Genomic DNA, 19,545 nt, shown 5'->3' on the forward strand with positions numbered 1-19,545 from the left:
TGGACCCTGTATTTGGTAGGGCCCTACTTATCAGATTGAATGCATGCCAACAATGCCTCATTCTTGGATGCATGCCAATATTGCAAACACTGTGCACATGCTCATTGCCGTTGTTTACCTCAGAGCTATGATTTGCTGACCTTATCATCTGACCTGCAGCTTCTAATGGTGGAGTGACTTTTGCTTATTCAAAATAAAAGTTAGGGGCACAAAATGGAGTCTGAAGAATTTCTCTGGTGTCAAGAGAAAGCAATTGAGGTACATTTTAGTGTGTCTCTGACTGATCTTTAGGAGGGATAAATGTGGCCATAACATCTGGAGATGTTGATTACGTTCCCAACTTTATTTTGAACAGCTTAGAGAGTGTGGAAGGATAGGTCTCATAGAGGATAAGAAAGTCATATTTTCAAGGTCAAAGTCTGAAAGGACTTTCCTAAGATTTTTATGTTGGTAGTGGGAAAGAGAAGATTTTGGAAATAGAGCAGAAATAAATCATTAAGGCTTAGTGATAGATTGAGGCTGTGTTAGAATAAGGAATCAAGGAATACATGAGAAGGGAATATTAAAGTAACATGAGAATACATATTTTAACATTTTCTTTGGTGATGATTCTCATGGTGGAAAAAAAGTCGTGGAATTTGTTGAGGTAATAAAGATTACTATTGTTCATAAATTATGTGTGTTTGTATATAAATACACAGACTCAAAGGCCTTATTTTTGCTATAAAATTTTATATTAGAATTTGACTCTAGCAAGTTTAACAGTCATGCTGATCAAAGCTTCAGAGGGGTAGCCGTGTTAGTCTGGATCTGTAAAAGCGGCAAAGAGTCCTGTGGAACCTTATAGACTAACAGACGTATTGGAGCATGAGCTTTCGTGGGTGAATACCCACTTTGTCGGATGCATGTGGGTATTCACAACGAAGTGGGTATTTACTCACGAAAGCTCTTGCTCCAATACGTCTGTTAGTCTATAAGGTGCCACAGGATTCTTTGCCGCTTATGCTGACCAAAGTTTGCAGTCAGTGTAAACAAGCACAAGTCATATTCAACACTGTGTTAGCTAGTCACTACAGGACTGGCTTTAGGGCTCCAAATAAGCCTTCTCCCACATTGCCAGAGTGCGAATAGATTGATGGGTTTCATTGCTCAGTGATTTTCTTCATGTGTAACGGGCCCACCCGCGAGGGGTATTAGTGGTGTGTTTCCTTCCTTATTGCAGTTGCATTTACAGAAAGGAAGGCCTGGAAGAGACAATCCGCTTTCATATGGTCCACTGGAGATGGAAAGTTTGTTGGTAAGTTTCCTGCCCCTCCAGGTTAAGCAGGAAAGAGAAGATGAACTCAGGCATGCAGGGTCCCAAACACAAGGCCACAACTAGTCCCTTCTATTATGTATATGGTAAAAAAGTTAAAATGTTTCTCCTACTTGAAGGAGGATGTAAGAAAGATGGAGTCTACTTGCTACACTCCAGCTATCAACCCCTGAATACCCTCCCCACACCTTTCTCATTGAGGTTAGTGAGGGTGAACAGTTTCACTTGAGGAAAAACATTAAAAAGGCAAAACAAAACTACTGCTACATGCCTTATTGTCCTGTCAAATAGGGAGACTGGATCAATTCATGCCTGTAAAAGGACTTTGCCCTTTATTTATTGTATGATATCATCTCTATGGCACAGAAGGTAAACAACATAAAAAAGCGAAACAGTGGCATAGATACTGAATTCTAAATGAAGTGAGGCTGTCCATAGATTACACAAACCATTTTTTCAATGTAAAAGAAAATAAGAAATATAAAATAGATGCTTTCTTTCCTACCCCTAGTGAGTGACCCCAAGGATCTTTTGCAGGATAGTGGTCTTTCCATTGCCTTCAAGAATTCAAGGGGCTTTGAATCAGGCCTTAACTTCTCTGAAACTCAGCTGTACAATGAGTATGACACTTACCTTCAATCTCACTTAGATGTGTTATGAGACTCAGATATATAATGTTTACAAAGTACAGTCCTCAGATAAAAAGTGCTATGAAAGTTCAAAGTATTTTATAAGTATTTTAAAAGGGGATTTTATTTATTTATTTTAAAACTATAATTTGTTAATAACTTATTTGAGCTTTTTCTACAGGCAGACTCCTCTTAATCATCTGATAATTTAAACCTTATTTTGATTGTGTTTTGTACTGCATAAGGCCTCATTCCAGCAAACATTTTTACACATGCTTAACTTTTAATATATAAGTAGTCCCATTCAAGTCAGTGAGACTACTCATGCTTAAAGCAAAACACATCTATAAGTGATTGCAGAATTGCATTGATCCTGCTATAGAACTTTTTTATAATTATAAGCATCCTGGTAAAGCTGTGTTTGGCCTTAATTACACAATATTCTGAACTATAATTTTAAAAATTAAAGTACATAATATAAAAAGTTGAATAAATGCATTGGTAAATTGCAACTATGTTGTATATCAGTGGTTCTCAACTTATTTATCATTGTGGGCCGCAGGGACCAGGTGGCAGGGCAGTAGCAACCCAGACCCCGATTCTGGACCCCAGATTCCTGCTGCGCAGCTGCCCTGGACCCCCCACTCTGTGGAGCTGGGCAGCAACCCCAGGTCCATTTAGTTTTTCTCACTTGTGTCAGTTGTCACAGTAGATATTTTTTCATGGTTAAAGGAGGTCCTCTCCATGACTGTTGTCACTCCTTGCTAGAGCTACTGTTGTCACGGGCAGTGGGTGACCCCTCCCCCCCAAGCTTCTTCGGGGAGGCTAGTCTACTGGCTTGCCTTTTCCAGCTGAGGCCCTACCCCCACCCACTGGAGCCCCAACCCACCGCCCAGTGCTGGGCCGAGCTGCTGGCCCCAGTACTGGGACGGCCCCACTGCCGCCCTGGGCCACTGACAGGCCGGAGCTCTAGGCCGCTGGTTGGAGTTGAGTGAGCCCCCCGCCGGCTTCAGGTAGAGGGGGAGGCAGAACATGGGTGGGGCCACAGCGTGAGGCAGGGAAGGCTTAGCCTTCCCTGGCCTTTGATACTCGCCGCCCATGACTGTTGTATCCTGTCATTTCCACTGCATATGACACAAGCAAGAAAATATAGGGCTTTGTAGGCTTTAGTCCCATAGATTCTAAAAAATTGTGGAGTATTATTAGTCTCTTCCAAGAATTCATATAATTAGATTCCATTATTGCTTCATAGTTATGTCCCTGGAACTGACCTTATCACCTGAATACAAAGCATAAGTATTATATTCAGATTGATTTATGGATTTAGCTGTTATCTATCTAGCTGTTTCATTCCAGCATACTGCAAAAGTTTACCTTATTTCACCTATGGTCAGGTTATTCTATTTTTAAATGTGATCAGTTGTCTAAATCCATTACTATTAATCATTTATTTCTCCCTTTATTTCCACTATAACTCTTCTGGCCTTTACAGTCTGTTACGAAACATGTACTTAGTTTTCTATTAACCTTATCACTGGAGGTCAGATTCCTTACTTTCCTCTGACATTCTGCAAGGAGTTCCACTATATAGTGTCTAATCTTAAAATAGCTGTTGCTTGCCATATGCTGGCACTGATGCCGCTAATCTATTAGGTGCATGACTCACCTATCTTCTGGCATCTTTCTTTCAAGGTCCTCATAGCACAGCTGACTATTCATGTCAGCAAGTGTCTATGTGTTATTCTTTATATTATGCCTGAGTGTGCCAATTGCTAACCCTGGGACCAATCCTGCTTCCACCAAAATCAATAAGAGTTTTGCCATCACATTCATTTGGAGCAGGCTTGGCCCACTTAACCTCTCACTTTCTAGCAACTAGCTTTTTCTTATTTCCAGAGTAATTTGAAGAAGGAGAAAGAGGTGTTTAAGAAAGAAATAGACTGCTGAATAACACAGCAATATAAATTAGTTTATGTTTCTAAGATGGTCAAACAATGGATGTCAGTAGTAAAATATTCTATACTAGATAATACAAAGCAGTATCTAATTTATATATTATAGGAGGCACATGTAGTAATACCTATAATAAAGTTTGTCTGCCTCTTTCCAGTATAAAACCATGTTTTCAGTTGCATTAAATTTGCTGAACTTTGACCACGTGGGTTGAAATTTTCCATGCAGGGTGTCTGCCTCAAGCTGAATTTATTTATTTGTTTAATATTTCAATAAAAATGCTTCAGCCATTACTAAGAACAAGGTTAAGGAAAACATGCATAATTTTGCTCATGTTCAAATCTTTCTTAAACTGTTTTATTTTTAGAAGCTCTGGCGCCTTCATGCCTTGGAGCCGGGACTTGACATTTGGCTGGGGTTGCCTTGGTGTCAGGGATGTAATTTTTGCTGTTCCCATGAAAATACACCCACATTTGGCCAAATCATGAGCATCTGAAAATCTCAGTTTGCACATGATTAGTAGAAGCTTCTTTGAGTTTGGCAGCTAAAATCTCTGAAGATTCTGTCTGTACTGAGCATGTTCTAACCCAGGTCTGCAGGGGCTCAGTGGAACTTTCTGCCATTGATCCTCCTAGCCACAAGGGACAGGTGTGGTTCCAGGCACAGGAACTAAAAATAGGACGGTCTTTCCTATGCTTTCATTGCTCCACTCCTTTCTGGTGCCTACACAATGAGGAGGAGTGGATGAACAGCCTGACTTAAATGCACAGAGGACTAGGAGCTCGGCCTGGGGAAGCCAGGGAGTGGGATGAGGATGTGAATCTGAGGGGCCTGGGACGGTGTCTATATGAGGTCGCTGACTGCAACAAGGACAAGGTGGAGAGGCTGGGGCACAAATGTTTGTAACCACTAGACACTGCCCTCAGTATCTGGAGTAGAACGCAGGATTCCTGAGTCTTACTATTCCTCTGTTGTCAGTAAATATCTGTGAAATACGCTGGCAAAACATCCCATCCTTCTCTAGTGCTAGCCCACACCAAAGATGTTAACCTGCTATCTGTTACTCTGTTATCTCAAGAGCCAGAGGTCTGTGCAGTCGATCTGAAAGTTCTAGCCCTGTTGATGAACGATGTGAATGTCGATATAGTTCCACATGATGGAATTTCATTTTTTTTTCTGTTTTTTTTTTAACTCTAGGAAATTACATTTAAAAGACTACATTAAAGTTGCAAAGGTGCCATTAAAGTTGCAACGTTAAATACTCAAAAGTTAGGAAATGCCAGCATTAAGGCTGCCTGTGCAACCTTAATTTGGCCCCATGTGTGTATACACTGTGATTAAGGCTAAGATTATGTCACGGAAGTCACAGATTCTGTGACTTCCAGAGACCTCCCTAACATTTTCCACTTCATCCCTGGGGAAATGGTAGGGTGACTAGATAGCTAATGTAAAAAATTGGGACGGGGGTGGGGGGTAATAGGTGCCTATATAAGAAAAAGATCCAAAAAATTAGGACTGTCCCTATAAAATCGGGACATCTGGTCACCCTAGGAAACGGGGCTGGAGCTGGTGAGAGCTCTGGAGCTCTGAGCTGCTGCAGGTGCCAGAGGTCCCCATAGCTCCAGGCCACAGCAGGGGGCCCGTAGCTCTGAGCAGCCATGGGTGGCAAGGGCCCCTACAGCTCTCTGCCACCTTGGGTGGCTGGCGGACCCAGAGCTCCAAGCCGCCGCAGGCGGCAGGAGGACTCTGGAGCTGCCAGCCATTGTGCAGGGACCCTGGAGCTCTGAGCCACTGTGGGTGGCAGGGGGACTCCAGAGCTCTCAGCCACTGCAGGCAGCAGGGGAACCCCGGAGCTCCCAGCCCCCAACCCCGGAACTCTGAGCTGCAACAGGTGGCAGTCACCCCAGAGCTCCAAGCCGCTGTGGGCACCAGAGGGTGCAGCTACAGCGGATGCTGACCACCCCCTCCTCTCCCACAGCAGGGTTCCAGCTCTCATCCCCCATCAGCCCCATTTTGTGTCAGTTATTTCTAGTAAAAGTCAGGGACAGGTCATTATTGCCTGATTTTTGGGAGGCTAATAATATTTAGATAATACGGGTTATAGGCTCGCCAATTACTCAGATCAGAAGATAATAAGGTTCTTGTCCCAGAATCAGGCTACACAGAATTTACAGGGACCCTTGAGATGTATGACAAGGAAACTCACACTGAGAACAAAATGCAGCCTTAAAGCCTTTTATTGAGATAAATGGAATAGTAATGAAACTGTAATCAAATAATAATCAAATAATTAATCAATTACAACTGCAATAATATTGTTCTAATAATACATGTGGTATTATATACTATAAAGGCTTTTCAATTAATATACTCACACCCTTCCTTGATTACCTGGTGATAAAAGACAAAAGACCAGTCTTGCCTCTGGCATGTCAAGAGAATTCAATGTTCCAGGTTCTTGAAGTCTTGAGTGAGAGGTGAAGAACTTAACACTCCAATAATAATTTTAGTATTAATGGAAAACAGAAATCAGATAAATCAATATCTTTAGAAGAAAATAGAAAACAATTTGCACAAAACTTTTGGGACTTAAGCTTCATTTAAAAAAATACTTCCCTAATATTTTTTATTTGACACTTGCCAACTTGCCTTTCTTTTTATTTCAGTTGCTTGAAACAAACTAACAATGAATGAGCTGAACCTACCCAACATGGTGGTTGCCCCTTTTATAGGGCCTGAGCTCTAGGTGCCCTCCTTCCTTATCCAAACTTAACTTGCTCACCCACAAAAATGTTAGGATACACTTACTCTTTAGGATGGCATGTTTGTACGTATTAATGACATATTCATAACCATTAGTGACCATTAGCTCATCCTCACCTCTGTTATTTCTGTCCGAACTGGTTGTTTCCATGTTCTTTGTAGTGTATCTGTTAAATCTGAAAAAGGCCATGAACTTGGGTGACCTTACCTACCAACTTGCTTTAACATGCCAACTTTTCTCTGTTAAAGGTTCCAAACATATATACTGCATGCTCTAGCTCATCATCACCTATCTCGAACATCTGTATGCTAACTTGCCCTAGCTCAACAGATAGGATGTGGCCTGTAGGTTCCTTGCTTTACAGCTAAAATACTCAAATACAAACAGCCAAAATACTCTAATTATAATAACAAATAATAAACCTAAAATATAATAAGTGGTTAAACTCATAAGAAAAGATATATAGGCAAGCAAGCAGGCTAGCCTTATAGGCTACATCACAGGCTTCCGTGAATTTTTGTTTATTGCCCATGACCTGTCTCTGACTTTTACTAAAAATAACCCTGACAAAATTGTAACCGTAATTGTGGTATAGTCTTTAATTACATTATTATATACTGCTATTTTCCATGGGGGGAGGAAGGGCTGTAAAAGTCTGGGGATGGGGGTGTAGAGTGTGTGTGTGAATAGTGATTTCTATACTGCAGAAGGTGTCTGGGGGCAGGAAGGAGGTCTCTACAGTGACAAGATGTCTGTAAGGGTTGTAAGGGGTCTCTGTAATACAGTGACTGGCTTTTTAATTTTACAAGCAAACACTTTCATTCTTTCTCACATGCTGCCCCTCATGCTTGGAAAGAGTTCTCCCATTTTCCTCTTTCAAATCCGTCCTTAAAACTCTTCTTAGTTCTGATGCCTGTAAAAATGTGACAAGCTTAGGCAGCTGGTGTGCTGAGATTGCTGCCTATTATGCTGGCAGATAGTGTCTTCTTGTGCCCCCCCATTTGCCTGTCTGTCTCCACCTGTTGTCATGACTTATGCTTATATTGTAAGCTCTTTGGGGCAAGGACTGTCTTTTTGTTCTGTATTTTTATGGAGCTTAGCACAATGGGGTCCTTGTCCATGACTGTGGCTTGTAAGTGTGTGCTTCCATAATAAATAATAAATAGGGTGGGTGGCTGTGAGGGATGTACGGGTCTGGGGGCTCCACAGTGCAGAGGGTGTTAGTGGTGTAGAAGGGTGGCTGTGCAGTGCTGGGATGTCAGAGGTCTCTGGTTCAGTGGGTGGCTGTGAGGTGCAGGGGTCTTTGGGGTCTCTATGGTTCGGGGTGGCTATGCAGGTCCAGGGGTCTCGGTTCAAGGGTCGCTGTTGGGGCGGGGGGGGGGGGAGTCGTCTCAGTGGTTCGGGTGTGGTTGTTCAGGTATGATGGTCTCAGTGGTTCAGGGATGGTTGTGTGAGGCAGCAATCTATGGGGTCTCAGTAATTTGGGGGTGGCTGTGGGGAGGGCCAAGGGAGTGTCTGGGGTTTCAGTAATTTGGGGGTGGCTGTGCAGGTATGGGGATCTCTGGTTGGGGGTGGCTGTGGGGCAGGGCTCAGGGGATCTCTAGGATATTCGTGATTGGGGGTGGCTGTGGGAGTATGGGGGTCTCTGGTTGGGTGTGGCTGTGGGGCAGGGCTCAGGGGGTCTCTAGGATATTAGTGATTGGGGGTGGCTGTGCGGGTATGGGGGTCTCTGGTTGGGGGTGCTGTGGGGCAGGACTCAGGGGGGTCTCAATAATTTGGGGGTGGCTGTGGGGGTATGGGGGTCTCTGTTTGGGGGTGGCTGTGGGGCAGGGCTCAGGGGGGCTCTAGGATATTAGTGATTGGGGGTGGCTGTGCGGGTATGGGGGTCTCTGGTTGGGGGTGCTGTGGGGCACGGCTCGGGGGCGGTCTCAGTAATTTGGGGGTGGCTGTGCGGGTATGGGGGTCTCTGGTTGGGGGTCTCTGGGATCTCAGTGATTGGGGGTGGCCGGGTCTGTGTTATGGGGGTCTCTAGTAGCCGCCGCTGCCCCTCCCCCGGAAGTGTCCCCCGGCGGGGTGGCCGCGTCCCCCGTTACCAGGGAGTGGCTCCGGAAGCGGTAAGGGCGGCGGCCCTGCTGCGGCTGCTCCCGCTCCCCCCCCCCCCCGCGGGATGCTGGCGGCCGGCCCCTCTCGGCAGCGCAGGCGGCAGCGGGGGCGCATGGAGCCGGCGGGACTGGACTGGCGGGGGCGCGGGCCGTAGCGGGGCGGCGGCGGCGGCCATGGGAGCGGCTGGCGGGGTGTGAGGAGGCGTCGGGGAGCCCCAGCCGGAGTCCCGGCGGGAACAGCCCCCTCCCGCGGGCAGGTGAGAGCCGGAGACCCCGCGGGGCCTGCAAGGGAGGGACCCCCATGGCGGGCAGCGGCTCCCGTTCAACGCCCCAGGCGGCAGCGGAGTGGGTCGGTGCTGGAAAACCCTTCACGCAGCGACACACCCGCCCCCCCGGGGGGGACCCCTCCCCCAACACACCAGCCCCCGCCCACGCTGGGGGGGGACCCGCCTCCCCCAGCTCAGCCTTCCCCAACCCACCGCATGCTAATCCCTCTGTCCCTGGGTGCCAGAAGGGGGGATTCTGCCCCAGCTCATCTACACTGCTGCTGTGGTGACAACCCATGTCACGCGGATTGTGTATTGCTGTGTCTCAAGCCACTCTATACCCTGTACTCTTGATATATCTTAAATGACCTACTTTATTGAAATATACATTGAAATTACACGTCTGTCTATAGACACTGCTGAAGGGCCCACTCGCTTTAATATCTTGGGGCTGATTTTTTAAAATTGTATGGGTGTAATGGTACGTATTTTAATACAGGTTTAAGTATACAGAATTTAATTCTGTATAGCCTTGACACTGGTACTCCGTGGGGCTCTGACCCTGTAAATGCTTACTACCAAGTAGTACTTGTGGCACCTTAGAGACTAACCAGTTTATTTGAGCATGAGCTTTCGTGAGGTACAGCTCACTTCATCGGATGCATAGCATATCGTGGAAACTGCAGAAGACATTATATACACACAGAGACCATGAAACAAAACTTCCTCCCACCATGGTCTCTGTGTGTATATAATGTCTTCTGCAGTTTCCACGATATGCTATGCATCCGATGAAGTGAGCTGTAGCTCACGAAAGCTCATGCTCAAATAAACTGGTTAGTCTCTAAGGTGCCACAAGTACTGCTTTTCTTTTTACGAATACAGACTAACACGGCTGTTACTCTGAAACCTGTCATTACTACCAAGTGAGTTGGTACTACCATGAGTTCCTAGTCCGTGATTTTTTCCATTGTGACAATGGGACTACTCTCAGTAGCAAACACTATGTTCAGTAGTAAACGCTTGTGGGAGTGGGCCCATGGAGTTTGTATTTATCTAGTTTATATTTATATATGTGATGTGTTTCTAGTCATTCTGGATTACTGATCTCTCTAGTTCCAATTAATTTACTTATATTTTTATTTTGTTATGTGTCAGTTCATTGTTTGTTCATCAGTTCATTTGTTATGTAGCAGTTCAACTTTTACTGTTCAGCCCCTGTTTATTTGATGTTTAAGAACTTTTAAAATATACCCGGTATCAGATAATCTGATCCTGCAGTTCTCTTACACAGGCCAAACTTCCACTGACTTCATGAGATTTTTATATTAACTTTAATTGGTGTTGCTTGAGTATGAACTCAGAATTGTAGTCTTAAACATCAGAGATGGAGAGAACCTGTTAGATCATCTAATCCAGTGGTCTCCAACCCTTTACGCACAAAATCACCGTTTGAATGTAAATGCAACCCAGGATTGACTCTGCCCTGCTAAATCATCCCTGCCTCCCTCCATCGCTCGCTGTCCCCCACCCTCACTCACTTTCGCCGGGCTGGGATAGGGGGTAGAGATGTGGGAGGGAGTGCGGGCTCTGGGCTGGGGCTGAGGGGTTTGGAATGTGGGAGGAGGCTCTGGGCTGAGCCTGGGGCAGGAGGTTGGGGTACAGGAGGGGGTGAGGGGTACAAGCTCTGGGAGGGAGTTTAGGTGCAGGAGGAGACTGGGCTGGGGCAAAGTGTTGGGGTGCAGAAGGGGGTACAGGGTGCTGGCTCTGGGAGAGGGCTCAGGGCTGGGGCAGGGGGTTGGGGTGTGGGAGGGGGCCTAGGGCTAAGGAAGGGGGTTTGGGGTGCTGGCTCCGGGAGATGGCTCAGGGCTAGGACAGGGGGTTGGGGTGCAGGAGGGTGCTCAGGGCTGAGGAAGGGGGTTTGGGGTACTGGCTCAGGGAGGGGGCTCAGGGCTGGGGCAGAGTGTTGGGATGCAGGATGGGGTGGGGGGTGCTGGCTGTGGGAGGGGGCTCAGGGTTGGGGTGTAGGAGGGGGCTCAGGGCTGAGGAAGGGGTTTGGGGTGCATGAGGGGGTTTTGGGTGCTGGCTCAGGGCAGGGGGTTGGGGTGTGGACTCCCGGTGGGCAGTGCTTACTGTGGGCAGCGGGACTAAGGCAGGCTCCCTGCCTGCTCCGGCCCCGCGCCGTTCCCAGAAATGGCCAGCACGTCCCTGCAGACCTTGGGGGAGGGCAAGAGGCTCTGTGTGCTGCCCCTCCCTGCAGGCACGGCCCCCGCAGCTCCCATTTCCTGCAGTTCCCCCATCCCGGCCAATGGGAGCCGCAGGGATGGTGCCTGCAGAGCCCCCCAGGGCCGCTGGGATGTGCTGGCCACTTTCAGGAGCGGTGCGGGGCAAGGGCAGGAAGGGAGCCTGCCTTAGCCCCGCTGTGCTGCCGGATTTTTAGTATCTGGAGATCGTGGTCGACTGTTAGAGGCTCCAGGATTGACCAATCAATCGTGATCTACCGGTTGGTAACCACTGATCTAATCACACTTGCGGGGAGGGGGAAGGGGAAGTGGAGGAGGGAGAGAGGCATATAGGATATAAATCGCTATAGACTGAGCATTAGATATTGGATTAAATTTATACTATCCTTGATTGTAGCCTTAAAGTATTACCTATACTGTTGAATATACGTTGTTACTTTCCTATAATCTTTTTCAGAGTTACTGTAGCCCATTGACAAAAATATTTTTGCTTGCCGTTATTTGTAAATACATTATAAAAAATACAAAGCTTTAAACAGTCTAATTATGCATCCTACTGGGATAATCAAATCATCCAAATATCCGGAGTGCTAAATTTGAGTCTCTTGTAATATTGACCTCCCATTAGATCTTGAGTCCTTTAAAAATAGGGACATCAAGATTTAATGTTCCTAAATGAGACGAAGGATGGTCTTGCGGTTTAGACACTGGGGGTTAAATTCTGTACTTAACTTTGCCACACACTTCCTCTGTCACCTTCAAAAAGTTACCTAATCTCTCTTGTTGCCCTGGTGGGGATGTTTCCCATCCTCATCATTGTGTTGTGAGGATAAATTCACCTACATTTGTGAAGAACTCAGATGCTACAGTAAGGAGGGCCTGTTTAAGTACCTAGATAGAGTAGGTGTGTGTGTTTTAATTATTTAAAAAAAAAAGGCAGAAAAAGAAACTTTGTGGTAGTCTTTAATCACCACGTAGAAGCAATAAAGGAGGGTACAAACACAGTTAATTTCTCCTGCAGCTTTGAAATTCACCTTTTACCCTGGAAGGTGGTGTTATCCCCAGAGTTTAAACAAGGGAGGGGACTAACTAGTCTGCTGTGGTTTAATAGACTGGAGGAGTCAGTTTTAAAAATCTCTAGAAGACCCTCCTCACAGGTCTGAGTGCATGACCTCCTTGGGAGCAAGTTACCAGAACTAACTGAACCTCTCTCTCCCGCATGGTAGTGTAGAGCTGTTTTGCTAGGCCAGTATCTCCTATGCGTTAATTAAGAAAATATAGGTTGTGTTCTAATATTTTAGTAAAAAGATGGCCCTGTGGAAGAGATGCTGTGGCAGCCAGCTTCCTTTGTATTTAATTTTGGTTTTCAGAAATTAGTTTATTGTGCCTCTAGTTTGTAATAGATTACTTTGAAGTGAAGAAAAGGGCGAGAAACCCTGAATGCTTGCGCTTTTAATGATACAGTGAGATCACATATATTAGTGAGTCATTTACTGCCAATGAAAAACAGACTTCCCTTCAGCTAAATGAGCCCTTTAAAGCCTTTGCAGGATCAGGGCCTAAGATAGTAGAAGGAGGCACCTGCCCCGGAGAATTTACAATCTGAATAGACAAGACAGACAAAGGTAGGAGAAATATAAAATGGAGATAATACTTCCTGTGAGGGTTGAACTTGAACCACAGAGAAATTAAGTAATTTATCCAAGGTCCCATAGGAAGTCTGTAGCAAAGCTGGGAATTGACGACAGAATTCACCTTCCTCTGTAGGATGGGGCACGGGTCACTTGCGGGAGGATTTTCTGCACCTTGAAGTCTTTAAACCATGATTTGAGGACTTCAATAGCTCAGACATAGGTGGGTGGGTGAGATTTGGTGGCCTGCATTGTGCAGGAGGTCAGACTAGATGATCATAATGGTCCCTTCCGACCTTAATATCTATGAGTTCTATTCCGTGTGCCTTGACTCCAAGATCACTCTTTCTCTCACACAAGTCTGCCTTGTATCAGTTCCGAACTATTTTTTAATCTTCAGTAAAAAATTAAAAGCATAATTGAGGGTCCATTAGTAAATGTGAGTTTGAAGTTTTAATTTCTGATTAACTTGAAAATCATACACTTCAATTCATTTATTAAGTTATTCTCCTTTTGATATCTGTATTTTACACACCAGAATAGATGCAGAACATTGTGTGAGATGTTTTTTACGTTTTTTTTCTGGCTCTCAGATGACAGGAGTTTGTCCTTTGCCTGTTGTCCCAGGCAGAGCCAGGAGAGAACTCTTGTCTGTCTCAGTCAGAATAATAGCATTTGATCTGAGGAGCATTACAGGAGGTTTTTTTAACCTATTACGAGTCAGCAATTTTCCATTTTTTTCAAATAGCTATGGGGGGAGCTAACTAGGCAACTCCTCTGGAGTTCAATTTTAAAAGTAACTTTTGGATTGAATAGCAACATTGGGGTTTTGCGTATCATAACTTAACCCTGTTGAAGACAAAGACCGGTCATCTTTGGCTCCACTAACCAATTTAATTTGCATAATAGTTAAACCATGCTCTTCCAATTAGTTCCATTCTGCCAGATGCCTGCACCCACTGAGATCTTCAGTGACTTCATTGTAACATGTCTCTTAGATTTTTTTTGGTTGTGTATTGGAAGGGTGTTATGCAGTTATGTGAGAAATGAGATATAGGAAGTGAGCTCTAGATGACAGGAAGTGACTGTTTCATCAGGGTGTGGTTTTTAAGGGCTCTTCTTCAATAAGCGTTGTGAAGACCTTGACTCGGGAGATTAGTATTTTTAACTCTCTTGAGAGTTGCTTGTCAGTGTATCCAACCAGAAGCAAGTTGCTAACCATGAAATAAAAGAAACAATAATATGAAAAACAACAAGGGGATATTGAAATTAAATAAAAAAATTCTGTCCTACAGTATACTGTGGATATTTGATAGAGGATTCCCAACATAAATCCTTTACATAGTTTCACATTGTTGTTTTCATAGTTACTGAGTAAGGTGGGCCATGAAATATCTGCGATTTAAAAGAGACATATTTTCATTTAAGTGTTGACTATAAGTGATAAAATTTCCAGTGCACTAAATTTTATTTTGTAAACATTATCCAAGATAAAGGCAAGTTGGTGGTCTCAGTTCAGTGGACAGATAGTCACTAACACAATTGATGCTAATCAGTACTCTTGTTAGCAGTTTTGGAGAGGCCATAGAGACTTGAATTACGTTCTCATTCCTAAATATAGTCCCTTAGGTGAGATTTGAGAGACACTGTCAGGGCAGCATGAAAGAGGGTTGCAACTACTGCTGCCCATGCTATATCTGTTCTGGGAATACATATAGGACTTCAGTCTCTAGTGCTAATGGAGCCATCATCTTTCTTAAATACTGAAAGAATTTACTTCCTCCTCTTCCTCAAAAAAAGTTAAAGGTAAATTACCCTGTGGATACACTTTAATTTCCCCATTTGGATTTATCTGGTCTGTATTGGGAGCTTGATAGATTCATGGAAGATAGGTCCATCAATGGCTCTTAGCCAGGATGGACAGGAATGGCGTCCCTAGCCTCTGTTTGCCAGAAGCTGGGATTGGGTGACAGGGCATGGATCACTTGATGATTACCAGTTTGTTCATTCCCTTTGGGGCACTTGCTGTTGGCTACTGTCAGAGGACAGGATACTGGGCTTGATGGACCTTTAGTCTGACCCAGTATGGCCCTTCTTATGTTCTTATGTATCAAGTACAAAATGAAAGAGAGGCAGTCTTGAAAGTATACAAAGTTACAAGTTGATTTTTCTTTAGGATAATGGCAGGAAAAGTGAAATGGGTAACTGACATAGAAAAGTCCGTGCTAATAAATAACTTTGAAAAGAGAGGATGGATTCAGGTGGCAGAAAATGAAGACTGGAATTTTTACTGGTAAGTACATATAAGAATTCTCATAATTTTCAATCTGTGACACATTTTAAAATTTACTTTTCCATAACTAAAACCAGTGTTAATGATTTATTGTTAATGTTCACTGATGTCTTGTAACATTGAGAGGGAAGCATGCCTCCATTAAATTGCCAGTGTTTTCTGCAGCACTGCAGGGCCTTGATCCTTCAGTTACATCTGCATGAGGAGACCCTTCTACCTGTGCAGGCCCCATTGAACTCAGTAGGGCTCCCCATGGGTGCACGGGTCTGTCTCTAGTAATCCAGTGGCAGGATTGAGGCCTAGGAGGTAGGTGTGTTTTTTTTTTCTTGGATTGTTTCATGGGTTTTTGCGGGGGGGTGTTTGTTTGTTTTGAAAGGCTGCCACCTGAAACATATACAGTGTAGTTTTAGCTATGTCAGTCTCAAGATATTAGAGAGACAAGGTAGGTAATATCTTTTAGTTTTACTGGACCAACTTCTGTTGGAGAGAGAGACGAACTTTTGAGCCACACAGAGATCTTCAGGTTTGGAAAAGGTACACTGAGAATCACAGCTAAATGCAAGATTGAACAGATTGTTTAGCATAAGTAGTTAGCACATATACTAAGGGACCATTTAAGGTAGAGTGGCCCATTAACACCTCTACTTTCATGGGACAAAAAGGGGGATTAGTGTGTTACAGATTCTTATTACAACCATCTGTACCTCACTAACCCCCCTTTTTGCCCCATGACTGCAGAGGTCCACTTTTTGCCATGGGCCCAGCCCCCTGCCCCTCATCAACCCACGAGGCCCCACCCTGCCCCCCCGGCCAGGCTGGAAACTGGAGCCTAGTCCAGGTAAAAGTAGCCCATGCAACCCAGGGAACTGTGGACCTTCCACCTGCCTGGGGGGGGAGGGCCTCTGAGAGCAGCCCCCAGTCTGTGCTCCTACCCCCAGGCTCCCCGCCAGGGCAGATCGAGGGTCCGCATCTCCCCACAGCTGTCCAGGTGGCTCTTACCATGTCCCAGCTGCAGCTCGTCAGCCCCCGAGGTGCCGCCCCCAGGTCATGCCTCGTGCTCCCCCCGCCACACTTTTAGGAAGAATCCCTCGCCCCTGAGTATCGGTGTTTTAATTCTGTGCTGCTATGGCTCAGAGCGACACTGGTAGCCAACCCTCAAGCATAAAGGTCTCGCCTTGGCTTCCACCAGCCTAATTGCTCTTTGCAGGGTGTCCCCAACAGCCCTTCGGGTTCCAAGTCTCCTCAAATTCGTCCACCCTGAGTTCTTAATCACCAGACACTCAGACTTTTCCCCTTTGGTTCATCACCCCCAAAGGAGAGAAACCAGCCCCCCCAGATACCGGCTTGCTTTGGCGCACACACTCCACACAGTTTACACACCAGAGATCTGCTTGGGTTACAAATAAACAAAAAGTTTATCTAACAGAAAAATCAGAGATTCAAAGATGAAATTGTAAGGGGAAGCAAACACATTCAAGTGACACAGAAAATAAACGTAAAGCTATAACCTTAGGCTTTACGTTTTCAAATGAGATAAACTTCACTTTCTAACACAAGTTGCCTATTGCCTCTGAATAGTTTCCCAGTGTACTCCATGTCATAGAGAGGATCCACGATTTCACGGACAGTACCGCCAATTGACTGTCCTTTAGTTTCTGAATGGAGACCTCAGTTTCAAGCCTCCTATTTGAAAGGGCTTTTTCTTTTCTTTTGTTCTCTTGTCTTGGCGACTTCTGGTTATTCAGGGTGGGAAAGCTCTAGCTGGGATGTTGGTGTTTTCTCACTAAAGCTATGTCTACACCTCACAGCTTTTAGCAACACAATTGTGCTGCTACAGCTGTGCCACTAAAAAGCGCACAGTGTAGCCGCTGTTTGTCGGCTCTCCTATTGACAAAAAACTTCCTCCTCATACCCTCTCCCCCAACGAACAGCATTGTCAGCACGAGAGTGCTCCTGCCAATAAAGAGCTGTTCACCCTGGTGCTTGTTGTCGGCAAAACTTTTGTCTTTCTGGGTATGTGATTGTGTGTGTGTGTGTGTTTTAACACCCCTGAAAGAAAAAAAAGTTTTGTCGTCCAGTTGCCAGTGTAGACATAGCCTAACTCTAATGGCTCATCCTTTGTCTTTTCCTGGATTGTACAATATTAGGTGCTTGGAGCTAGTCTCTTCTGTTTGGGGAGGCAGCCCCTCCCTGCCTGATGGCACTACAAATCACAAGCACCGTTTTGTGTATACGTGAATTCTTAAAGTCATTATGGTCTGTATATAGATCTCATAATGACCATTAAGTTTAGAACATTACAGACTTTCATAAAAGACCTTACTCAGCATTGTATAGAATCAGATGATTCATTTGCCTGTTTGGAGTTCAGGCCTCTTGTTGTCCCCTTGATTGTCATAGTCAGTCACAGTAAAAGGTGCAGATCTGTGACCCTCCCTCTTCTTTCTTACATGAGGAATGAAATAGTTAGCAGTGTGGATGTCAAAGTGGGACCCACAACTTACGGAGATGAATAGTGCAGTTCACACCTCCCAGTGCTATTGTTCCAGGCTCTTTGCAGACTCGCAGATATGTCTGAATCGTGTTCATATTTTTGAGGTTTCCTTCAAACCATAGGTTAGATTTCTTTTCTTTTTATAGAAGAGGAAAGTTGAGATTTTGAAGAACAAGATAGTAGCTCCAGAGAGGTGCTGCTATGGTGTGTGAGCATGTATTGTGTATTTCCAAGCCCTGTTGAGGACTGTTTGGCCACTGATAGTGCCAGGATAGGATGGGCACAAGTTGATTCCCTTCTGTCCCTGCCCTGGTTTCAGAACTGATGTAGGAGTAAATAGTGCCTGTAGGCCTGCAGTCTTGTCTGGAGGGGTTTCATCTGGATTCACTAACATTGATTCAGGATGTGCTGAAGTTTCAATCATAACCTAAGTATACATCCTATAAAGAGAAAAGTTAAACACAGAGAGAGGGCACAGATTCCCTTAAAAGTAGTATTCCTTAACATTATGGTATGTTTGGTCCTTTTCTCTTTTAATCTTTTAAATTCAGTACATTAACCAAAGTGGAATTAGAAAGTAAAGGAGACAACAACTTGATTGTCGTCCTTTTGAATGCTGTTGCTTGGGAGGAAATCATCTGATATTTGTTTCACCTTCCAGGATGAGCGTACAAACCATCCGCAATGTTTTCAGTGTGGAAACTGGTTACCGGCTTTCTGATGACCAAATCGTCAACCATTTCCCGAACCACTATGAGCTGACGAGGAAGGATTTGATGGTGAAAAATATCAAGAGATATAGGAAAGAACTAGAAAAAGAAGGGAGTCCTCTTGCAGAGAAAGATGAAAATGGAAAATATATTTATTTAGGTATATATTTCTGACTGCCAGCATCATTCTTGTTATTGACCACACATAGATTATACATGAAAAAAATTTATTTTGTGATAAAAGTAGGATAAAACTGCAGATTAATGCACTTTAAACAAAAGCAGTACTGGATGTTGGAATCTGTTTGGGATTCTTGCCTAAGATAGATAAATTTACATGTCACAGCTTTAGTATGATGCTTTCAGAAAATTTAGTGCTCAAAGATGTCAGAAAGTCTTGGAGACAAAAATTGCGTATTTTTTTTATTTGCAGAATAGGTTTGGTGTGGGCAGTGAAATTGCAAGCATCACCAAATTACCTGTCAAAGTGCCTCAGTGCTGCTCTTTAAAGACTATTTTTAAGGGTGCCATAATTCAATGTCCACATTCAGTCCTTGGCATCTTTGCTAGTATCTTGTCAACGGTACGTTTATAGTCGTGGTTCTAATTATGTAGCAGGGCTGCAACCAATAACTGAATTCCCATTCCTGTGTCCTCAAACAGCCATCAGATGGTAACAAAAAATTAAAAATTCTGTGCAATATTTTAAAATTCTGCAAATTTTTTGTCAAAATAATATAATCAAGCTGGTTTCAGTTATTTTTGGTAATTTAATTAAGCTACAATACAATAAATGGAGAATGGGAGTAGGGAGCATTGGAGGAAATCACCAAACCCCCTTTGTGTAATAGTAAAGTAGCTAGTACTGCCCCTTTACTTCTACTTGTTAGTCAACAAATATATGCAGCCATATGCGCAGTGTTACTGAAGAACAAGTGAGGGCTGGGGACTCAAACTCACAATTTATACTGTCTACTGACCATCTCCGAAAATGTCAGTAGCAAATAGTTCACGGAGCACGTTTTGATAGGAAATTAATTGTTTCATTCCAAAAATTTTAGACCAGTTCTGATCACTAAAGCACCATAAGCATTTATAAGGCCATAATGTCCTTTACAGTAAGGCTCCTTTGTACCACTGTGGCA

General features: G+C 44.3%; 1 protein-coding gene across 8 annotated transcripts in view; it reads left to right on the forward strand.

The window, feature by feature from the left end:
• The first annotated feature begins 169 nt into the window (after positions 1-169).
• TTLL1 (tubulin tyrosine ligase like 1) overlaps positions 170-19,545 on the forward strand; it is a 36,950-nt gene continuing 17,574 nt past the window's right edge. Inside the window, exons 1-4 of one of the 8 annotated variants that reach the window (XM_037914986.2) lie at positions 170-258; positions 1,223-1,297; positions 15,080-15,196; positions 18,352-18,560. In XM_037914986.2, coding sequence (XP_037770914.1) covers positions 1,269-1,297; positions 15,080-15,196; positions 18,352-18,560 — 355 coding nt within the window. In that variant the 5' untranslated portion in view covers positions 170-258; positions 1,223-1,268. Of the gene's footprint in view, positions 259-1,222; positions 1,298-8,814; positions 9,021-15,079; positions 15,197-15,361; positions 15,507-18,351; positions 18,561-19,545 lie in introns of those variants that run through there. The other 7 variants (XM_037914996.2, XM_037914983.2, XM_037914984.2 and 4 more) reach the window with 7 other exon arrangements.

This window comes from Chelonia mydas, chromosome 1 (assembly GCF_015237465.2).
Source record: "Chelonia mydas isolate rCheMyd1 chromosome 1, rCheMyd1.pri.v2, whole genome shotgun sequence".
In the NCBI taxonomy this organism is placed as follows: Eukaryota; Metazoa; Chordata; order Testudines; family Cheloniidae; genus Chelonia; species Chelonia mydas.